This window comes from Gavia stellata, chromosome 4 (assembly GCF_030936135.1).
Source record: "Gavia stellata isolate bGavSte3 chromosome 4, bGavSte3.hap2, whole genome shotgun sequence".
NCBI classification, from domain to species: Eukaryota; Metazoa; Chordata; class Aves; order Gaviiformes; family Gaviidae; genus Gavia; species Gavia stellata.
The window spans coordinates 57,856,371-57,875,139 of record NC_082597.1 but is presented as its reverse complement, the minus strand read 5'-3'; the positions used below and the strand labels follow the sequence as shown (position 1 = coordinate 57,875,139).

Here is an 18,769-nt window from a genome sequence, read left to right as displayed (position 1 = left end):
TAGGTGAGATATTAAATATCTAGGACATTAAAAGAAGGCACATCATTAACTGCAGAGCAACTGAGGTGACAGAAATTATATCACTGCTGAAGAAATTAATTGGGCATGGAATTAATTTCAATATGCCAAAAAAAGAATTATTTAATAGGTTTTAAACTCAGTCTCGTTTAGCCCAGAAGTCAGTGTAGCAAGTTTCAAGCAGCAATAATTTCAATAAATATTCTCTTTGACATCAGAGTAAGCCTAGAGTAAGTCTACTGAATTCACCAGTCAGTGGGGTTTCCCTATAATTACTTAGGGAACAATAATAATCCCATAGTCTATATGAAAAAAGGCAAGAGAAACACTATGGAGTTAAAAGTGGCTCTGAGACCATCTAAGCTATAGATTCTGTATTGCTTGTGAACCAAAAAAGCTGAAGAAGATGCTCTAAATTAGGCTACCAAGAACAGCTTGGGTCTATTCCAAAATTTCCACATTGTCACATGCTACAGCCCTATCTTTGTCCTGTCACTCTCTCAGCCTTCTACCAGCATTCCCAAAGATGTCTTCATAAAAAGATACGCAGTTTCTTTACACGATGACTGCAATATGCAGGTTCCTCGCTGTTTAATGAGCTTTTGCAGATCCTAAGTGATATCTCTGGTTATTGTACTGGAGGGAGAGCATGGGCTAGGTATTTGCTTCCCCACAAAGTGACAGGCACAGAAGGATGCATAGTGCTATGCAATAATGCTTTTAACATCACTTAAAATCATACATCAAACTACCCGCTGCAGGAGAACAATGCCATATATTGACAGGCAATGCTAGAAACAGCGATGGTAGGCTCTTGTCTCAGTATCTACCTGATGTAAGTGGAGAAAAAAAACACGAAAAACTACTGCCAGAATAGCCTGGGAGGTTGGTGCAGTGAGGAAATTCCACAGCATTTTTCAAGGAAATGGAGTCTGGCAAGAAATTAAATTTAGTAAAACCATGCAAAGGAAGAAAGATTCCCGAAGCAAATCACACCAGAAATCAGACACTGAACCTTTCTCTTGCTCTCAAACTTCTGGAGAAGCTTTCTGAACTCTCATTCACAAGCCCTACCAACTGTGAAACTACTCACATACATATTAGCATCTGTGCACACAGCAGTCAGGCACGCAGACCTACACGTTCGCCTTACATGCCAAGGTGCTGGGGATGGGCTGCCTGGCTTTTTCTGAGTCTCTGCCTTGGAGAAAGAGGCTGTCAGAGATTCTCTCTGTCAGAGAATCACTGAGAGACCCTGGATAGTTTAGTTTTACAATCCTTATAATGCATTACTACAATACTCATCCTGCTTAGTGCAAGGAGAACTCAAGCACACAACTGTGCTGAAACACACAGGTTGCTTCTAGGAAGGTGACCATTACTACCCCTGTGTTACTGGTGGGGCACATCCTGACCAGAGCTTCTTAATGTCTGTTTTTCCCCCCTTCAATAACAAACCCCTGAAGTATTTATAAAGGAAACGTGTGTGCCTTTGAGCATCTCAGGGAAATGCTTCTCTCATCTACAGCTCTTCAGGTCTGAGTATTTGTTTGGAAACTTGGAATTTTTCAGTGTAGTTAACAACTTAAAAAAAAAAAAAAAAAAAAAAAAAGAGAGAGTGAGTGTTACAAGCTCAGTTCTGCACTGTCCTGTATGGTCTTTGACTCTTACAAGCACCTAGGTTAGCTACAGGTTTTTCTCAGTTCAAAATTGTAATTCTACATTCTCCTGGCTTTTCTTCTAAGTTTCTTGCCCTCATTTCACTTCCGGCCCTTCTTCTTTTCATCCTTCTTATCCAACGTATGTGTGCATACACACGTATGGATATTAAATGCTGATACGAGCCACAACTACTTCACAAAGCCCTTGTTCAGAACTGCAAGATTTTGTTCTACTTTTAAGGGTGTTGGGGTTTTTTTTCCCCCCTCCTCACTGTAATCCCTCTCTTACAAAAAAAAAAAACAACAAAACACACACTAATTTCCAGTGCACAGACTCTAGTATACGGGGTCAGAAGGCCACTGTTTTTATAGCATGCGTCCTGGAAGAATCAGATACTGCTTAACTGGACTACAGAAGACACTGCAGCACCAGAGATTTTTCTTGTCTATAGTCAGCAGGTTGGTACTGTGATATCCTTCCAGTTCTCATTCCACGTGAGCAATTTTCTGGTTCACTTCAGGCAGAGTGCCAATTAAGCACTCTGAGAATGAAAGACTGTTAAATAACTTTTTTTGTTGAGTATGAATACAAGTACAAACCAAATTAAAAGGTTGGTGATTCTCTTATTTTCTCCTCTGTTTTCTGGAACTTATCTCCCCCTGCCCCCCCCCCCCTTTTTTTTTTTTCCTTTTCTTTATTGTTCCTTTTTAACTGAAGTCAGCATCCTAATATCTCATTAATCTAAAATTTTCAGGAAAGCCTCACAAAGTCCTCAACAGAAGCTTTTCTAACAATGAAGCAAGTATGGAGAGTTACTTTAAATTTTAGAAAAGGAGTGATATTTTGCCTCTGCAATATAAAAAAATATTGGTGATATGTGCTACATACCTCTGCTATTCATTCAAAATATTATCCAAACCAACTACCAAAGCCACCTCCCATGGAATACAAGCCAGCAAGTAACACAATAAAACTAAATTTATCCCATCAAGTCCTGAGAAGAGACAAGTTCGTACATGCACTGAAAATCGGGACACTGGGACTGCTTCAAAGGACGGCTTATTAAAGAACTGCCTGCTCTTCTCTCTCCAACTTCTAACCCATCATTGCCTGAATGCGGGGAGCCCAGGACCCCAGACCTTCTCCACTTCTTCTCCCATGTTCCTAAATAAGGAGGGATTCGCTGCCTAATGGCGTTTCGTTGTTTATCTTCAAAAACAATTTTAAAGAGGCCTTGCAACCACTTCAAGCATTTCAGGGAACGCGTAAGGAATCAGCGGGCAGAACACCACAACTTTGGCGCACCCCGACCGTGAGAAGAGCCCCACCTCCACAGCACCAGCTCCTCCGCGCTGCCCCCCTCTCCACCACAGCCAGCGGTTCTGAGGGGAGGCTCAGGGGCCGGAGCGGGGCGCCGAGCCGGGACAGCAAGAGGCCGCCGAGGCTACCCCAAGGCCCATCAGCCAGGCCTACCGACGCGACCTCCCTCGCCCACTCCCGAGGCGGCAGCCCCGGAGCATCCCCCGCGGCCATCCTCCTCACGGCAGCTGCGGGCCAGGCGCGACCGTGAGCCCCGTCCCGCCGCCCAGGCCTGAGGGGCGCCGCGGTGAGGCGCGGCGGAGCCCCGCTGTCGCTATGGCAACGCAACGGCCGCAAACCGCTCCCAGGACACGCGGCAGCAGAGCCCACCGGCGCGGTCACAGACGGGGAGCGCCGCGAGCAAGCACAGCTCGTCGGAGAGGTGCTTTTCCCCCGCCCCCCCCCCCGCGTAATTAAGGCGAATCCCGATGGAACAGCCTGGCTAGCCGCCCCCGCACCGCGGGGCTGACCGTACCACGCTGGGGCGGGGGGGGGGGATAGTGGGTGGGAGGTGTTTCTCATCTGCTCGGCCCTCGCTGAGCCCGCTGCTTTCACCAGTGAGAGAGCGGGAGGGAAAAGAGGACGAGGGACCATCCTGGTGGCGACCCGTGCGGAAATAACGCTCTCCGTTTCTCCGCTCCCTTCTCCTCAGCGCTACCGTTGGGTGGTACGGCCCGTTCCCCCTCGCCGGTCCCGGGCCGCGTGGCGGCGGGGGTAACTGCCTAGAGCGCCTGCGCGGGGGCGACGAAGGGGGGCGAAGAGAGGAGGGGGCGGTTGCGCCGCGCGCAGGTGAGAGCGGGGGTGTCGGTTCGCGCTTGCGGTGGTGCTGGGGAGGGGGGGAGGCGACGTACGGGTCGATCTCACGCCGTTCGCCCCCTGCGCCGTTCGCCCCCTGCCCCGCCCCGCTTTGGTCACGTGGCGGCGGAGGTGCGAGGGGAGGTGCGTGCCGGCGGGGTGGGGCGCGGTCCTGTGAGGGCGGTGGCCGGTGGACCAGGCCCCATGCTAGCCCCCCCCGCCGTTTAACCATTTCTGAGGGGCAGGGGAAGCATAGCGTGAGGAGAATGGGTGCAGGGTCTGGTTTCAGGTGGAAACCGGGTAACGGCAGCGGAACTGCTGGAAAAAGAGCCGCTGGACGAAACACCGTCCCCGCTGACGCAGCCGCCTTGTTGCGTTGCTGTTTCTGGCCCACGGCTTCGGGACAGACGTGTCCTTCCCTGGCTTGGGGAGCAGCGCGAAGCCATCGGGAGCGCCCCGTACGCCCAGCCCCTAGCGTGCGATGCCTCTCTTTGGGAACACCTTCAGCCCGAAGAAGACCCCCCCCAGGAAATGCGCCTCTCTCTCCAACCTGCACTTGGTGAGTCCCAGCACCCATGGCTTGCCTGCAGGAATGCTTGCTTGGTGGCCAGGGGTGGGTGGCTCCTGCTGCGAGCACCGTAACCCTTACAAGAGCTCCCAACTGTGCCTCGCTCCTCCTGTGGTGTGGCACCATTTCTGATCACTGGTAACCATATATGAAGGTAAAAAATGGAATAGCTCAGGGAAGGATCATCATCATCCCACACTCAGCCCAGAACTTCCACCTAAAACTTCTCACCAATGGTCTCTAAGCCCAGAGATATATGTTTGAGTGGGAGAAAGCGCAGGCACAGTAGCGGGAGGAGCCGTTTCTCTACTGCAACAGTACATTGCTAAAGTAGGGTTTCAGGCTCCGGGGCCAGTCAGACCAGCAGCTTCCATTGGAACACCAGTCACTAAGAAATGGGAGAGCAGGGGGTGGCTTTGGATTTCTGTAAAACCCTGAGTGTGATCTCCTCCCTGCAGCTGGATAGATCAACCCGTGAGATTGAGCTGGGCCTGGAGTACGGCATTCCCACCATGAACCTCGCTGGCCAGAGCCTCAAGTTTGAAAATGGCCAGTGGGTGGCAGGTAGAATGCAGCTCAGCTTGCTTTGACCTGAAGTAGCCACGGTTGGCTGACAATCCATATTTTGACCTCTCTCTTTCCTTCCAGAATCAGGAAGCTTCACAGGGGATCGCAGGGAAATGCAGCGCTTGCGCAAACGAAATCAGCAGCTAGAGGAAGAAAACAACCTCCTTCGGCTGAAAGTGGATATCCTGCTGGACATGGTGAGTCTTTGCCCAACTGTCACCTGCCCGTAGCAGTGGAAATGCCTGGGTGAAGGGTGCTGGGACCACCAAAGGAAGCTGTTCTTGCTGTGCCCTGCTCTTTCTGCTTTACCCTGCTATGCAAGACAGCTTTAACGGCAAAGTGACTGCAGGGGTGAAGTCTGATCTCCTCTGTGAGAAGAAGGGAAGGTTCCCCCTGCAGCAGAGCTTGGCTTCTGTGAACACTATGGATGATTAGAGAGGAGCCCCTGAAAGTGCCATATCTCTCTTTCCCTTTCTGCGTGGAGTACGGCATTTTTCTTGCCCCTCTGGCCTCTGTCCTAACTGTGAAACAGAGTTACAGCCACCTTTTCTGGTCACGGAAGGTTAAAGCTTCCTTCTGCTGTGATAAGTGGTGTGACATCTATTCTATGTGTAAAACTATGGATGAAAGAATTCCCAAGCCCTAAATAAACCGAAATTCAACCTTACCCAAGAGAGCACAGCTTTCATGCCTAAAATCTGGAGACGTTTTCAGTGAAATAGAATACATGTGTATTCTCAGTCTGTTAAATGATTTAGCCTTTATGTCAGTCCGAACAAATACTTACTTCTTCATCATTTTCCTTCCTTTTGCTCTTCCCATGTTTCAAAACTGGCAAGCAGCTTTTGTGGCTGGGGTGCTGCACTTGGCAGAAGCCCCAGCTGGTCTCCGGGTGTCCCAGGAGACCTCAGTGACATGTGAAATCTCAGCTTCCCTCTTGCTCAAATGGGAACAGATTTCCTCATGTGGGTGCTGGCCTGCGGCTGTGAATCTCTGCCGCGTCTCTGGAAAGGTTGTGCTGTGAAATCGGAAAAGCTTCTGAGGCACAAATGTCTCGCTGCATGCGCTGCTGCTACACAAGGTGCTTCTCCAGAGGGAGAGCAATCTCTGATCCCTCCAAGAGGCTTTCACGTCCCGCCATGTGTGTCCGAGGTACACAATAGACGGGGAGGTCACAGATCTGGCGTTAACCCTGCAGCCGTAGCACAGGGTGGAGGTTGGAGGAGTAGCTCACTCTTGTTGCTCACTCTCATTCGCTATGTGTTGCAGCTCTCTGAGACTACAGCCGAGTCCCACCTGATGGAGAAGGAGCTGGAGGAACTGAAGAACCACAGCCGGAGGAGGAAGTGAAGAAGAGGTGGCTGGAGGATGGGGGAGCGAGGAGGCTGGCTTTGAGTCTCAGGTGTCCCTGCCCATGGGATGCCGGGCCTGCCTTGGGCCTCCTAGCTGTGTCGGTACGGCGTGTAGGTACTTTGTTCCACAGGACCGCGAGTAACGAGGTGCCTCCAGTGTTGTGTGAGGCTGTAGGTACCATGTAACGGCTGGTTCATCCCCCCAACAGGTCACGCCGTGACACTGTTCATTAACACTCACATTTTTTCTCAGATCACTTTACCTTGCTGTGTTTCCTCACCACAGCACAGCAGTTGGTACCCTCTTTCCTAAGGCAGCTTGACAACAGGCAGTGGAGAAGATCCACCTCTGGGTGGGCCCCTCCCCACCTTCTATGCTTAAAAGCGCAGGGAGACCCCCGCCCGCCCCCCAAATCTGTCCCCTCGGGGAAGCCTGTGGGGGCTTGTACAGGTTCCACTGCTTGCCTTTGGCGAGCAGGATGCTGGAGTTGCTTGTTCTCAAGGGTTTTGCATACTTTACATAAAAATGTACATTTAAAACCAGATTCTACGGGGGTGTGTTATGTAAAAGGTCGCGTTGCGAGCTGGAGGGGGCCGGGGGGACCGGGACGGGAACCGGGGCCGGCGGAAGGCCCGGGGGCGCCCGGGGAGGGAGGCGGCTGGCGCTCCTCCCGGCCGCCAGGGGCCGCTGCCTCCCCCGGCGTCCGGGCGGCGGGAGCTCCGCCCCGCTTCCGGCGGCATTGCGGCCGCCCTTCCGCTTCCGCTGGCTCGGCGCCCCCTCCGTCCCTGGCTGGTGGTGATGGCTGCTGCTGCGTCCCTGTCTCCGGAGGAGCTGCTGCCCAAGGGCGGCTCGGGCAAGGCCGAGGAGCTGGAGGACGAGCTGGAGGAGGACGACGACGACGAGGAGGTAGCGGGGCGGCTGGCGGCGGGGCGGGGCGGGGCGAGCGGGGTGACCCCGGCGGGCGCGCTGGGCCGGAGCGAGCCTGACGCGGTGCGTGCCGCCCGCAGCTGGACGAGACGCTGGCGGAGCGGCTGTGGGGGCTGACGGAGATGTTCCCCGAGAGCGTCCGCTCGGCGGCCGGAGCCACCTTCGACCTGTCGCTGACGGTAGCGCAGAAGATGTACAGGTGAGGGAGCGCTGGGCCGGGCCGAGCGCGGTGGAGACCCTCGGGAGTGGGTCCTGGTGGGTGCGGGGCGGCTCCGCCGGCTCCCGCTGCGGCTTTGACCACTAATAGCGTAGCGTGGGGCGGGCGGGGAGCGGCAGGCCGCGGTCTTTGTTTCTTGGCAGCGTGGGCAAAGCCGGGTGGGGAGGGTGGGGGGGAAGGTGCTGCGGATGGGCCACCTCGGGGCTCGGGGGGTGGAACTGGGGGAAGGCTTTTGTCTGAGGCACAGCAAGGAAACACGGCAGAAGCCTAGTGCCTATAAGAAGCAGGTAAGGAACCGATTCTTATTCCTAATGTGCTTTCTTCTCCCTAGATTTTCCAGGGCAGCTCTGTGGATTGGGACCACCTCCTTCATGATTCTGGTTCTTCCTGTCGTCTTTGAAACTGAAAAACTGCAGATGGAGCAACAGCAGCAGCTGCAGCAACGACAGGTGAGGCAGGAACACCCCTGCCCTCTCTGCCGGCCCTTCAGAGTCAGCTCAGGGCGCCTGCACCTCCTCCCAGTTACCAGTTGTTGAAGGAGCTTGGGGAACATAGTACAGTTTGTTATACATTGTGGCCTCGTTCATCCCACCAGATCCTCTGGTTGGGTGTTCCAATGGGATGATCTTGCCAATTCCCAGTAACAGGCTGGCGGCAAGCTCCGGCAAACGCAACCCGGCTTTTGTTGGGCCAAAGTAAGTGGTGGGGACTGCACACAGGCCTAACGCAGCAACGTCCAAACCCACCCCATTTGCATTTGGTGTGGTCGAGCATTAAACTTGGCTGTCATAGCAGGGGAGGAACCGATATTGCAAAATGCTGCTGGTACTTTTGGTGCCCTGCTGAGTAGCTGCAGGAGGGAAGGGGAGGGGAGGGCAGTGTGGGGCAGCCACCCTGTGTCCTCACAGACCCTCAACTGACCATTTTCCTTCTAGATCCTCCTCGGACCCAACACGGGGCTCTCAGGGGGAATGCCAGGGGCCCTGCCTCCACTGTCTGGAAAAATCTAATTTGTGGAAGCTGCATTGGATTCATATCATGTGGGAAGACCTTGAGATTATGATATATTGAACTGTTGATTTGTTGGGTCAGGGCATTTTTTTGTTTGTTTTTATTTTTGGTTCTCCTTTGGGACATTGACCTGTTTGTAATGAGGGGGGAAAGCCCCACTCTGGACCTGATGATGGCTCCTGTCTGCATCCTCCCCCCTGTAGAAGTCATGAGTCTTTTCTTTTAGTCAATCAGCATGTCATAACCAGTTACAGACTTGAACTGGGGGAGTTCCTCTTCCAGCTTCCTTGCCCCCCATAAAACCACCCTGGGGCACAGGTCAGGCTTTGAAAGGCAGCAGCCAGACAAAACAAATCGTTTCCTGGCTGGCTCGGCGCTGAAAGACACCGGTGACAAGAGGAGCAGTGACTTTCCCAGCAAGCAAAGCAAAGGCAGGAAGGGTGCAGGTAGCTGTACCCTGTGGAAAACACTCTCTGGGAAGATGCTTCTGCAAAATTACTTTCACTGCAACTTCATGTGTGTGCGCAAATACTGAGGGAGCAGCAGGCCACGTTCAAGACGATCACGTCCGCACTGATCCTCTGCCTCATAAAGTAGAACTTCAGATATCAGCTGCGTGGTGTTTTTTGTATTGAATATTAAACAAATCCAGCCTGAGCATTGTGGTTTTAATAGACATCCTTTAGGGCAGCTCAGTTTTTTCACAGTTGTTGGTGGCTTTGTGGGAAGAGACCCTTCCATTTCACGCACAGCTTGGCTGCAGGGGAAGGGAGGGGCAGTGCTTTGTCACCTTCAGGTGGCTGAGAAAGCTTTGCATGGCTTAGGGGAGTTCTCAGGGAGGGGATTCTACCTCAGCAGCAGTGACTGACTTTTGAGGTTCTTAACTCACAGAAAGGTTGCAGTTTTATAACCAAAGAAAAAAAAATTTATTTTTCCTTTACATACTTTGTTACAGAACAATTCAGTTGAACGTACAGAAGTGATAGGACATTTATATGGAAATGTTTTTTTCCATTTTTAATATTTGGTTAAACAAAATACATCTCTGTAAACAAACCCAAGACAAGGCTCTAACAAAACCAAACAAGCAAGAAAACAAAACACGGGCTTCCCCACTCCCAGGCAGCAGGACTGGACCAGCTCACCCACCCTCTCAGGCACAGCAGCCTCACCTCCCGCAGGGGTGTGATCATATACTTTCCCTTTACCTGAGCAGCTGGATCACACTGTTTCCCCCCCACGGGAAGGTGCTGACAGACAAGGAAGGGAAAGTAGCCCCTAAATATTTTAAAACATTTTTGCATATTGTGCACTGATCCATTGGCTTGCAGTTTCCATGCAAACAGGGTTTTTCCAAAGTGCGACTTAATCAGCATAGAAAACATTGCTGTTGAGATTTATCCCCCCCCCCTTGAAGAAATGGCTTCAAGTCACAAGCAGAATGTCTGCAGGCTGCATATCCTGCCTGTAAAGTGGTAAAAACTGCCAGCTGGTATTGGTCAGTGGAATGTGTTACGAAACTGGGACTTTCTATAGAAACATTGGGTCTTTAAAATGTAAGAGCCATTTGCTCTTGACTGGAGGAGGCTGTGCTCAACAGACTGCAAAATGGTGCTTACCAGGTGTCCCAGGGTCAGTGAAGATCATCATCCCATCATCACATGGCCTCTGTTCTCTGTTAGGAAGGTGCAAGCATGGTGGTCTCTCAGCTTCAAATACCCACTTTGCAGAGCTCTCGAGGAAAATCACTGAGAAAAGGTAGTTACAACCCCTCTCCTTTTGCAAGCTCAAACACCAGTAATGAGACTTTCCTGCACAATGGAGTGGGATCCTTCAAGCTCTGTCACATCCCAGAGATTGCCGTTTAACTGAGACATCCCATGCATAAAGAAAGGAAGCAAATGGCAGCTCAGCCAGGAAGAGTTAAGTACAACGAAGTCTGTTCCAAACTCAGCATTTTCTCCTGCTGTGGAAGGCATGACTGAGCTACAGCTCGCCCAGACCGGGAAACAGCCAGTAGAGATTCTTCTTCGCATCTCCATGTCTAGTCACTCCTCCCACGGAAGGGAGGGGAGGAAAAAGCGATTCATCCATTAATGGAATGTTTGTCAGCCAACACTAAAAGAGAGGTTGGTGCAACTACCAGGGTCTCTCTTGAAGCCCAAACGTTCTGGTGGACCCTCTGCATCTCCCACATTATCAGCTAGTAACTATAAAAAGAGCAAAACCTGACTATTAAAGGTTTCCCTCCTCAGCCAATTTTTGCTTTGTAAACTTTACCTCTTTCTGAGAGATTTTGCATAACATTCTGGACAGAGGAAAATAAAAGGCAATGAATTCCTCTCAAAACCCCTTCAGTTTTATTCTTCTCTCTGAGCAGCCCCTAAACTACTGGGTGACCAAGCAGAAAACCAAAATAGATATTAAAAAAGAAAAAAAACCAACAACATAGCACAAAAGAAACCCAAGCAGACTACAGCCTCTCTCCAGTCCAGAAACTCCTCCTCAATTAGCCTGTGCTTGCTGTTTCCATGTCACCTTAGCCAGCCACAGGCTGCCAAACAACCATTCACCACATACATAAACCCCTGGAGACACCAGGGAAGAATCCTCTAGCTACCCAAAGAATTTCTTGAAAGATGACGCTGTTTTTATTATTGTTTTCTCATTCCTGCAAGCCATATGTAAGAAGCAGAGGGTCGTGCTGAGCACCGTACCGTTCCTAGTGTTTGAGTGTGTCCTGAGAGACCCTTAGGAATTGCAAACGTCTTCGTGATGACTTGTTTTGCAGGGAGAGACTTGTGAAAAAGCAGCAGTGTGCTTGGCCCCTGCTCCTCCCTGGCAAGCCCTGGAGAGAGCAGTGTCCCACCACACACGGCCTTGAACAATGTGGGAAAAGGGAGGCTAGAGGCTTCCAGACACCCTAGCCCCAAAGCCCAGTTTTAAAGAGCGCAAGGCCTTCTAGCTAGCTGAAGGGCATGCAGCTCACCCGCCTTCGCAATTAAAGTGATTGGCTTCCAGTTTCCTCCACTCTGCCCTTAATTCCCCCCCACCCCCCACCACAATGTCCTTCGCCATTGCCCTATTGCACCAAGGAAGGAAGAGAAGAGCCTAACAAAGGAAGTTCCAGACGAGAAGAGTTGGGACACCCATTATCCAGGTTTCAGGACATCGGGAGTTCAGTAAAGGGGAGGACAGCGTCAGTCCGGGTCACACGTCAGCTCTCCAGCTCTGATGTGCTTCCACCTCCTCTGGCACCACCAGCAGGAGCTCACAGTTCTTTCCTCTCAGCTGGTGTTTCAAGAATTTCCTATTGTAAAGAGAAACAGAAATAAGCGCTACTGAATGTAGAACTTGTTGTCTTCTACAACAACTAAATGCAACTAACTCTGCAAACATGACAAGAAATGGGAGGAAATCCCCACACACTGTCTTAAGTTATCTTCTGACAATTAAAAAACCCAACGTTAAACTTGCCCCACTAGATTCAACACACCTCTACACAGCAAGTTACTGCAGATTCAGATAGACATGATCTTAGCCTCAGCAGAGATAAGTCTATACAGCTATCACTTTCCAATTTTCCAAGGTGGCAAAAATAGAACTAAAACCAAGTTCAGTTTTTTCAGATCTCCAAGATCAAGAATCCGACTGTATTTTAAAATAATTCTAACAAATCTGGAATACTTGTGGAGAGAACCCCATCATCTTATCCCAGGTTGTAGGAGCAGCATACTGCCTGGTCATTTGACATGGTTCTGCAGCCCCTTTCTGCCTGTAAGCTTTTTCTAACACCAAACTTGGATTATCTCCAGTAACTATGAAAGTCAAATCACTATTTTCTCCAAGATCTTTTGGCCCAGATTTCCAAAATTCCCTATATAGGAAGTCTTTATTTATTGCTGAAGAGCAACACACCCAAGATAAAATCCACCAGAAGCTGTGCATAGCTGTTCCAGAACTGTGTTACTTTATCCCAGAAGTTCACTAAAGGCTGACATTCACTTTACCAAGACTTTAATGGCACAGTAGGCTCTGCAAGTCTTGCTCATGTGCAATCCCTACCTCAGAACAAGTCTAGTGGAGGCAGCAAAGCTGCTAGTAAGCTTTAGAACAGGATGGAATGGAAGCTGAACAGCAACTAAGAGCAGGTGAGACTCTACAGTCAAAGTAATTACACCAACCACCTCGTGTTAAGATTGAAGAGGGAAGTCAAGCCAGAAGTACAGCGTACGCTCACACAGCCAGGTGACTCCTAGCAAGCAGCTTTCACTGCTGTCAGGAATAAGGCTGCACTTTTAATCTGGAAAGCCTTTTGTTGGGAACATGCACACAGATCGCTACTAAAGAGGCAAAGGAATGCTGATACTCTCACTTTTGAGGAGAGGGCGAGGCACAGCACATCTTGTTGCACGTGTCACTCACTAATACCAGACTTGGCCTCTACCTTCATCACTAGTGACAGAGCCAGCCATGTAAGAGACAAAGTCAGGCTCTCCTGAGCTGGCACAGATCACCACTGCCGAGAACATTTTCCTAGCTTCATGCAAACAGAATATAAATTTAAGTAGAGGCACAAGAACCTTATTACTCTCAAACCTTTGCTATTGGAGGTCAACCATAAAAGTTTCAACTGCTGTCTAAGGACTGATTCCACACATCCAACAGGGAAGGATTTGAGGAGGAACAGGATACAAAAAAAAATCCTACCTGAGCTCACTTTCACCTCCAATCCACTCGGGCACCTTGAGTTTGGAGTCAAGGTTGTAGTAGGTGCCTCCCACCTCCCGGACGCAAATCCAATGCTGTCGCTTGAGGGGGAGCTTCAAGGGGCCCCAGCAAAGGCTGGAGGGCAGATTCATGATGAAGCCCGTCACGTTAGACAGGGCAATGACATTAACATCCCTGAAAGAGTGGAGAAAACAAGACAGCAATAGGATTATATTCTGGTACTGTAACTTCATCTCCTTCTCATTTTTACAAACAGCAGCCATCTCCAGAATTGCATGACTTCTCAGTACCTGCGCTTGTCCCACCAAACTGCCTCATAGCCTTTGGTCTGAAGCGCTGCCATGATCACATTCACATCATAGTTTCCATTTCCCAGCATGCTCTTCTTGTGTGGTGTCACCATGGTGTTGGGAGACAGCCTGCAAACAGAACAGGACACTGCTCTAGCAGGCGTGTACTGAACCTATATTCCACAGCTGGAAGGGGCTAGTTGCCGTATAACTTGAAGCCCATTTTCAGGGTTTTTGTGTTTAAACACAAACTATTCCGTTCCCCCTTATCACTCAACAGAGGGGCTGAGAGGGCTAACTAATGCATTAAGAATAACTTTGACATACAAAGCCTCCCAAGATCCTAGCTTTGCTGTGAAAGAAACTGCAAAGCAGGAAGCCTTCCCCCCCCCGAACTGGTACTTTCGAAGGATGCTTCAGTCGTTTTTTCCTCAATCTGTGGTTGGAGTAAATGCCAGTTTGCCATTTAGAACAACGACTATCACCATTTCAAGAGTTCAACAGTCAACATCAGTCTTGAAAATCAGCTGAGACAACAAGAGACAGGAAGGGTTGGCTGCAGAAAAGGTTGTTCTCCCTCACCCCCCACTGGTAAATGAAAGAAGTATTCAGACACAAAGCTATGAAGATATTTGGGTTTGGGAGCTTTCTAAAGCATTGCCGCTGCTAGAAAAAAAAAATATCTGTTGCTGTAGGTAACTAAACAGCTAACCTTGTAGCAAACAAATCTCCAGCTTTAATCCATAAGCTTGCCTAGACATCACTTGCATTACTATAGCATCTAAAAATCCAGAATCACAGTTCATCATGTTACACACAAAAAATTAAGATAGCCTTTGCACAAATGCAGACAACAGATGCAAAGGCATAAAACATGGAGACACACGGCAAAAAAACACAGTCACTTACTGTTTTATATTTTTTCCCCGAAAAAATTTTGTAAGGAGGAGAAATGACGAGGGAGTGAATTATTACGAAGGTGACAGACAGGCTTCAACAGCTGCAAGAGCAAGCACTGAAGGTATCTGGGAGCAGAGAACAGCAAGGTCATGCAACACCAAACCAAAGAAAGTCAAGCCTGAGATCAGTTCTGTTGTGATAGGTTGCTCTTTTGATTGGAGAGGACTCCATTAGCTCCACTGGTACAAGGTTCAGATGTTTTGTATCATACAAATATCCACATTTCATCTGCCTCTCCCTCATGTCAACTCTGTCCCCCAAAACTCCTGATGTTCCTGCACGTTTTTCACTCAGCCTTTAGCACAAGTGCAAGTTCTGCAGGCATATTTCGTCCACTGAAAATCGCTCAGCACTTCTGCATTCCTCCCCTGACAACATAAGGCATTTGACAAGAAGAAAGCAGTGGATTGAGTGGAGGGAGTTTCAGACCAACCAAGGCTAGAGAGGCTACAGACAGGTAGCTTTTTGCATCAGCTGTAAGTTTTCTTGCAGTGGAACAGACTGCAGCAGAGCAGTCTGGGAAGTGACTTACATACAAAAGGGAGAAGAGTCCAAAACAAGGCAGTAATGGGAAAAGCTATTAATACCCACCACTCGGTATTTGCGAGCGAGGCAGTGACATTTTCACAGAATCATGGTTTCCAGTCTCCAAACCTCTGCTGTATTTTATTAATCACAGAGATGCAACTGTAGCTTGTCACAGTTCTTCTAGCATCTCCATAAAGCAAGATCACTGGACTACAACTAATTCCTCAAGATCATTGCTTCAACCTATTAACTCCCATGCGTGCCAGCGAGCCAGGAAAGCCTTCCAATTAACAGAGCCCTTTGGGTTGCACAAGCACCCTCTTGTGGCACCGCTTTCCAGAGACAAGCTTATCTGAGAGCTGAAAGAATACATTTATCTCTGTTCCTTCCGGTAACTTCCAGAGCCCCAGAAATGAGATGAAGAGACCAGCACAGATGAGTCACTCCAAGAACTGGTACCCGTGAGCAAACTTTCACCAAGAATCTCCTCAACATCTCTACTCACACACCTAAATGAGGTCCACAATCATCAGGTGAAGGATTCTGATTAGACAAGGAATTATGTTGCCTCCCCAAAGTTATTTTTCAAAGACTGACAAAGTTGAACAGAAATCCAGGTAATAATCCCCTGAGCTTTCTAAATCAGAAACTTTCATCAACATGTTGTCTTAACACAACGGGCTCCAAGATTCCTGTAGGCAGCTGTCTTTCCTAATCAGGTCTCAATACACAGACTCCAGTGAAGCAGAGATTTTGTTTGTATCTCCACGCAACATTTGGCACATGCAATCTTACTTCCTGCAACAAAAGCCAGAGGAACATCAAAACGGTATTTCTTGTGCTAGAGGAAAGAAGAGAGGAGGGACTACAAAATCAGAGGGGAGCTTGGACCAAGACTTTGGCATACACTTGAGATGATAATCATCAGACTACTCTGGCCTTATGCAATGGGATGCAGCAAAAGAGAAACTAATGACTAAGCAATGTGGTTCAATCCTTCTTTGAGGGATGTGGTAAAAGCTACAGAAACCTTAAGCTTATTTGTGATTTTGTTACCTTGTCAACACTAGGTTTAAAAATCACATCTCGCAACATTTTTGTAGCTTATTAAAAATATTCATCAGTCCATTATCAACACAGACTATGACTAGAGACAGGAAAGACATATGGAAAAAGTGATGTATAAAGGGCAACTAAATCCACACTTCTTAAAGGCAAGTCAAAGAGCTACACACGGGTAGTAACCCAACAGAGATGCAAAGGTAGTGGCAATTCTTACGCATAGCTTATAGCTCATCCATTCCTGAGGGGAATTTCCACGTATATTTCTGTACTACCGTGGGGCTGAATCAATCCGTGTATTTTGATCTAAATACTAGGATGGAACAATACCAGCTTGGAATCAAAGACAAATTCTCCCTTGTAGGGCAAGAGGTCTGACAAGATTAACATCCTAGCTCTTTCTGAGAGGTTTCATGCCGCACGCTAATTCTCTCTCACCAAACCCAATGAAAGCCAACTAATTAGAACATCACACTCCTTCTACTACATGAACTGCCTTTGTTTGCTTCAGGCCACTAGCAATCCATCTGTGATTAAGATTATGAAAATTGCTGCTCTGAAACAAAACCGTAACATCTTTACACTGGATGAAGAGTGCCTTGAGCCGGTCGTGGACCAGCTCCACTTCACCAACAGTAATTTTATTTACAACGCTATCGTAAATAGCATTTCAATCCGGTATTTGCTGCCGTCCATCACAACATTTCTTTTGCAAAGACAGGCATGCATTTGATGAGTCAAGCACCAGTTTCATAAATCTACCGATCATCAGGACAGCAGCAACAGGCGCACAGCTCCCTGTTCAACAGCACAGGGTACCACAACTGCCTTGTCCAGCAGTACCTGTGTAACCGCTGCCATGAAGCATGATTTCTTACCTGTCACAAACAAGATGCTGTCAACTGCTAGTAACGGGTATTCAAGCGTAACTTATGCAATGGGTACAACATCCACAGAATGAGTATCAGAGGAGGACCCATTTCCTATTTGATTACTTCGCTTCATCAATGAAGGGCCATCACAATTTTCAAAGGCATGCTCAGAATTTCCACAAAGCGCCAAAACAGCATGAAGTAAACATTTAGCAAAATTTGAGCTATTGCACGGGCCACAGTAACAATTTACATTTATCCCAGTAAAACTCAAAAATGCTTTTATTAATTATTTGAAGCTGCTGGGAAACATCTAGCAGTGCCACAGAAAATGGGGATCTAGCTACTGAAATTAAGTCCAGTTTGACAGTGTACACAGGGTCTCGCTGCATGGAAAAAACCCATAACATCTGAAGAACTTCACTTCACCACCTGAGTAAGGAGTCACTCATTTGGCAAATTTCCAAAAAACTTAGAAGTCTTGCAGTACTAAATCAAGAAGTTTTTATGATGACCCATTTGTCATTCCTGTCACCTTCACTCTGCCAAGCCAATCCCCAAATCTGTTACTAACATCAAGATAACATATCTACACGAGGCAGGGGCAAAAATATGGAAGACAGGTAGAAGATGCATTAGGGTAGGTGGAGGAGAAGACAGCAGTCCAACCATATGACAGTATCTGCAATAAAGCCCTGGGACCCAAAACTGGCAGCGAGAATAGTTTAAGAAACAAGTAAAAAAGAGAGAGAATGTCTGCATGGACAGACGAAAAAAAGCGGGGGGGTGTATTTAAAAAAAAAGAAGCTACATTCAGTTCAAAGCAGTGGCATACTCTGAACCCCTCCTTTGCTCTATTTTTCCACCCAAATAAGATCTGAAAATTCCTCTGAGCAACAGAGGACAAGGGGAAGCTAACGCCAGTGCAGAGGGTATCCTACCTCTGAAAAATCTCCTGCAGGGTTTCCCTAGTGAAGGCGTTGCTGTCCTGGAAGACATTGTTGAGGGCATGGAGAGCACACAGTTCCCTACGCTGCTTCTCATGGTAAATATGCAGTGGTAGTAGCTGGGGTGGCTCTGGTGATTCCGATTTCGTCTTGTCACCTTTCCATGGCACGCAACTCATTTTCTCGCAGGGAGGATGGAGAGTAGGTGGTGAGAAACGAAGGAGGCTGAAGTTTCTTCCTCCACAGTCACAACAGCAGCCCGCTGACCCTTTCTTTTGCAGGCTAGTGCTGCTTCCAGCTCACAAACCCTCCTCTTGTGCTTCAGTTTATTCAGTAATTGCCTCTGATGGCTGGTTTTAAAAACCACATAAAGATCTGCAACATACTCTTCCTCCCTCCTCCCATAACCCATAAAATGTAATACTTCCCTCCCTCCCACCCACCCCCCCCCGCAGAAAAAAATAAATGTCAAAAGATATGAATCCCCTTAGTCTAAAGGTACCAGCTGGAATTTATCACATCGCTCCTTTTCTTCCATCTCCTTTGGTCTATAGTGCCACTAAAAAGGTACCCAGAGCAGGTAACAAAGAGAGGCCCACCCCCAAAGTGCCAAAGTGGAAAAGATGAAGCCAGCTTCTGATGCTGCCTGTAGGAGCACAGGGTGGTTAAGGACTTATCAGCTGCATTCCTCCATTCCTTTGGGAATGACTGAATCCAGGCAAGAAGATGCCAACAGCTTAGGAAAGGAAACCGCTTCTTGCTAGGCCACAAAAAAACCCAGGTCCAGGCTCCAGGGAAGGCAATTCCTCACAAGTCACCCTGCACTCCGACAAAGGGAAGTCTCCATTAGCGATGAGAAGAGGCAGCACAAAGACCGTTGGGGCGAGGGGAGGGCAGACAGC

General features: G+C 48.7%; 3 protein-coding genes across 3 annotated transcripts; 2 read left to right on the top strand and 1 right to left on the bottom strand.

Moving 5' to 3' along the window:
• The first annotated feature begins 4,137 nt into the window (after positions 1-4,137).
• On the top strand, positions 4,138-6,785 carry CBY1 (chibby 1, beta catenin antagonist). The gene is made up of 4 exons (XM_059817086.1): positions 4,138-4,393; positions 4,861-4,966; positions 5,051-5,166; positions 6,239-6,785. Exons 1-4 carry the CDS (start codon positions 4,316-4,318, stop codon positions 6,317-6,319), a joined length of 381 nt encoding a protein of 126 aa, XP_059673069.1. The 5' UTR covers positions 4,138-4,315; the 3' UTR covers positions 6,320-6,785.
• Positions 6,786-7,105: 320 nt separating this feature from the next.
• Positions 7,106-9,134, top strand: TOMM22 (translocase of outer mitochondrial membrane 22). The gene is made up of 4 exons (XM_059817004.1): positions 7,106-7,228; positions 7,330-7,448; positions 7,798-7,915; positions 8,402-9,134. The coding sequence occupies exons 1-4, from the start codon at positions 7,121-7,123 to the stop codon at positions 8,474-8,476; spliced, it is 420 nt and encodes a 139-aa protein (XP_059672987.1). The 5' UTR covers positions 7,106-7,120; the 3' UTR covers positions 8,477-9,134.
• Positions 9,135-11,538: 2,404 nt separating this feature from the next.
• Positions 11,539-18,234, bottom strand: JOSD1 (Josephin domain containing 1). The gene is made up of 4 exons (XM_009816478.2): positions 17,862-18,234; positions 13,499-13,627; positions 13,188-13,382; positions 11,539-11,787 (listed from the first exon to the last, which is right to left on the bottom strand). Exons 1-4 carry the CDS (start codon positions 18,044-18,046, stop codon positions 11,688-11,690), a joined length of 609 nt encoding a protein of 202 aa, XP_009814780.1. The 5' UTR covers positions 18,047-18,234; the 3' UTR covers positions 11,539-11,687.
• Between the last annotated feature and the right edge of the window lie 535 nt (positions 18,235-18,769).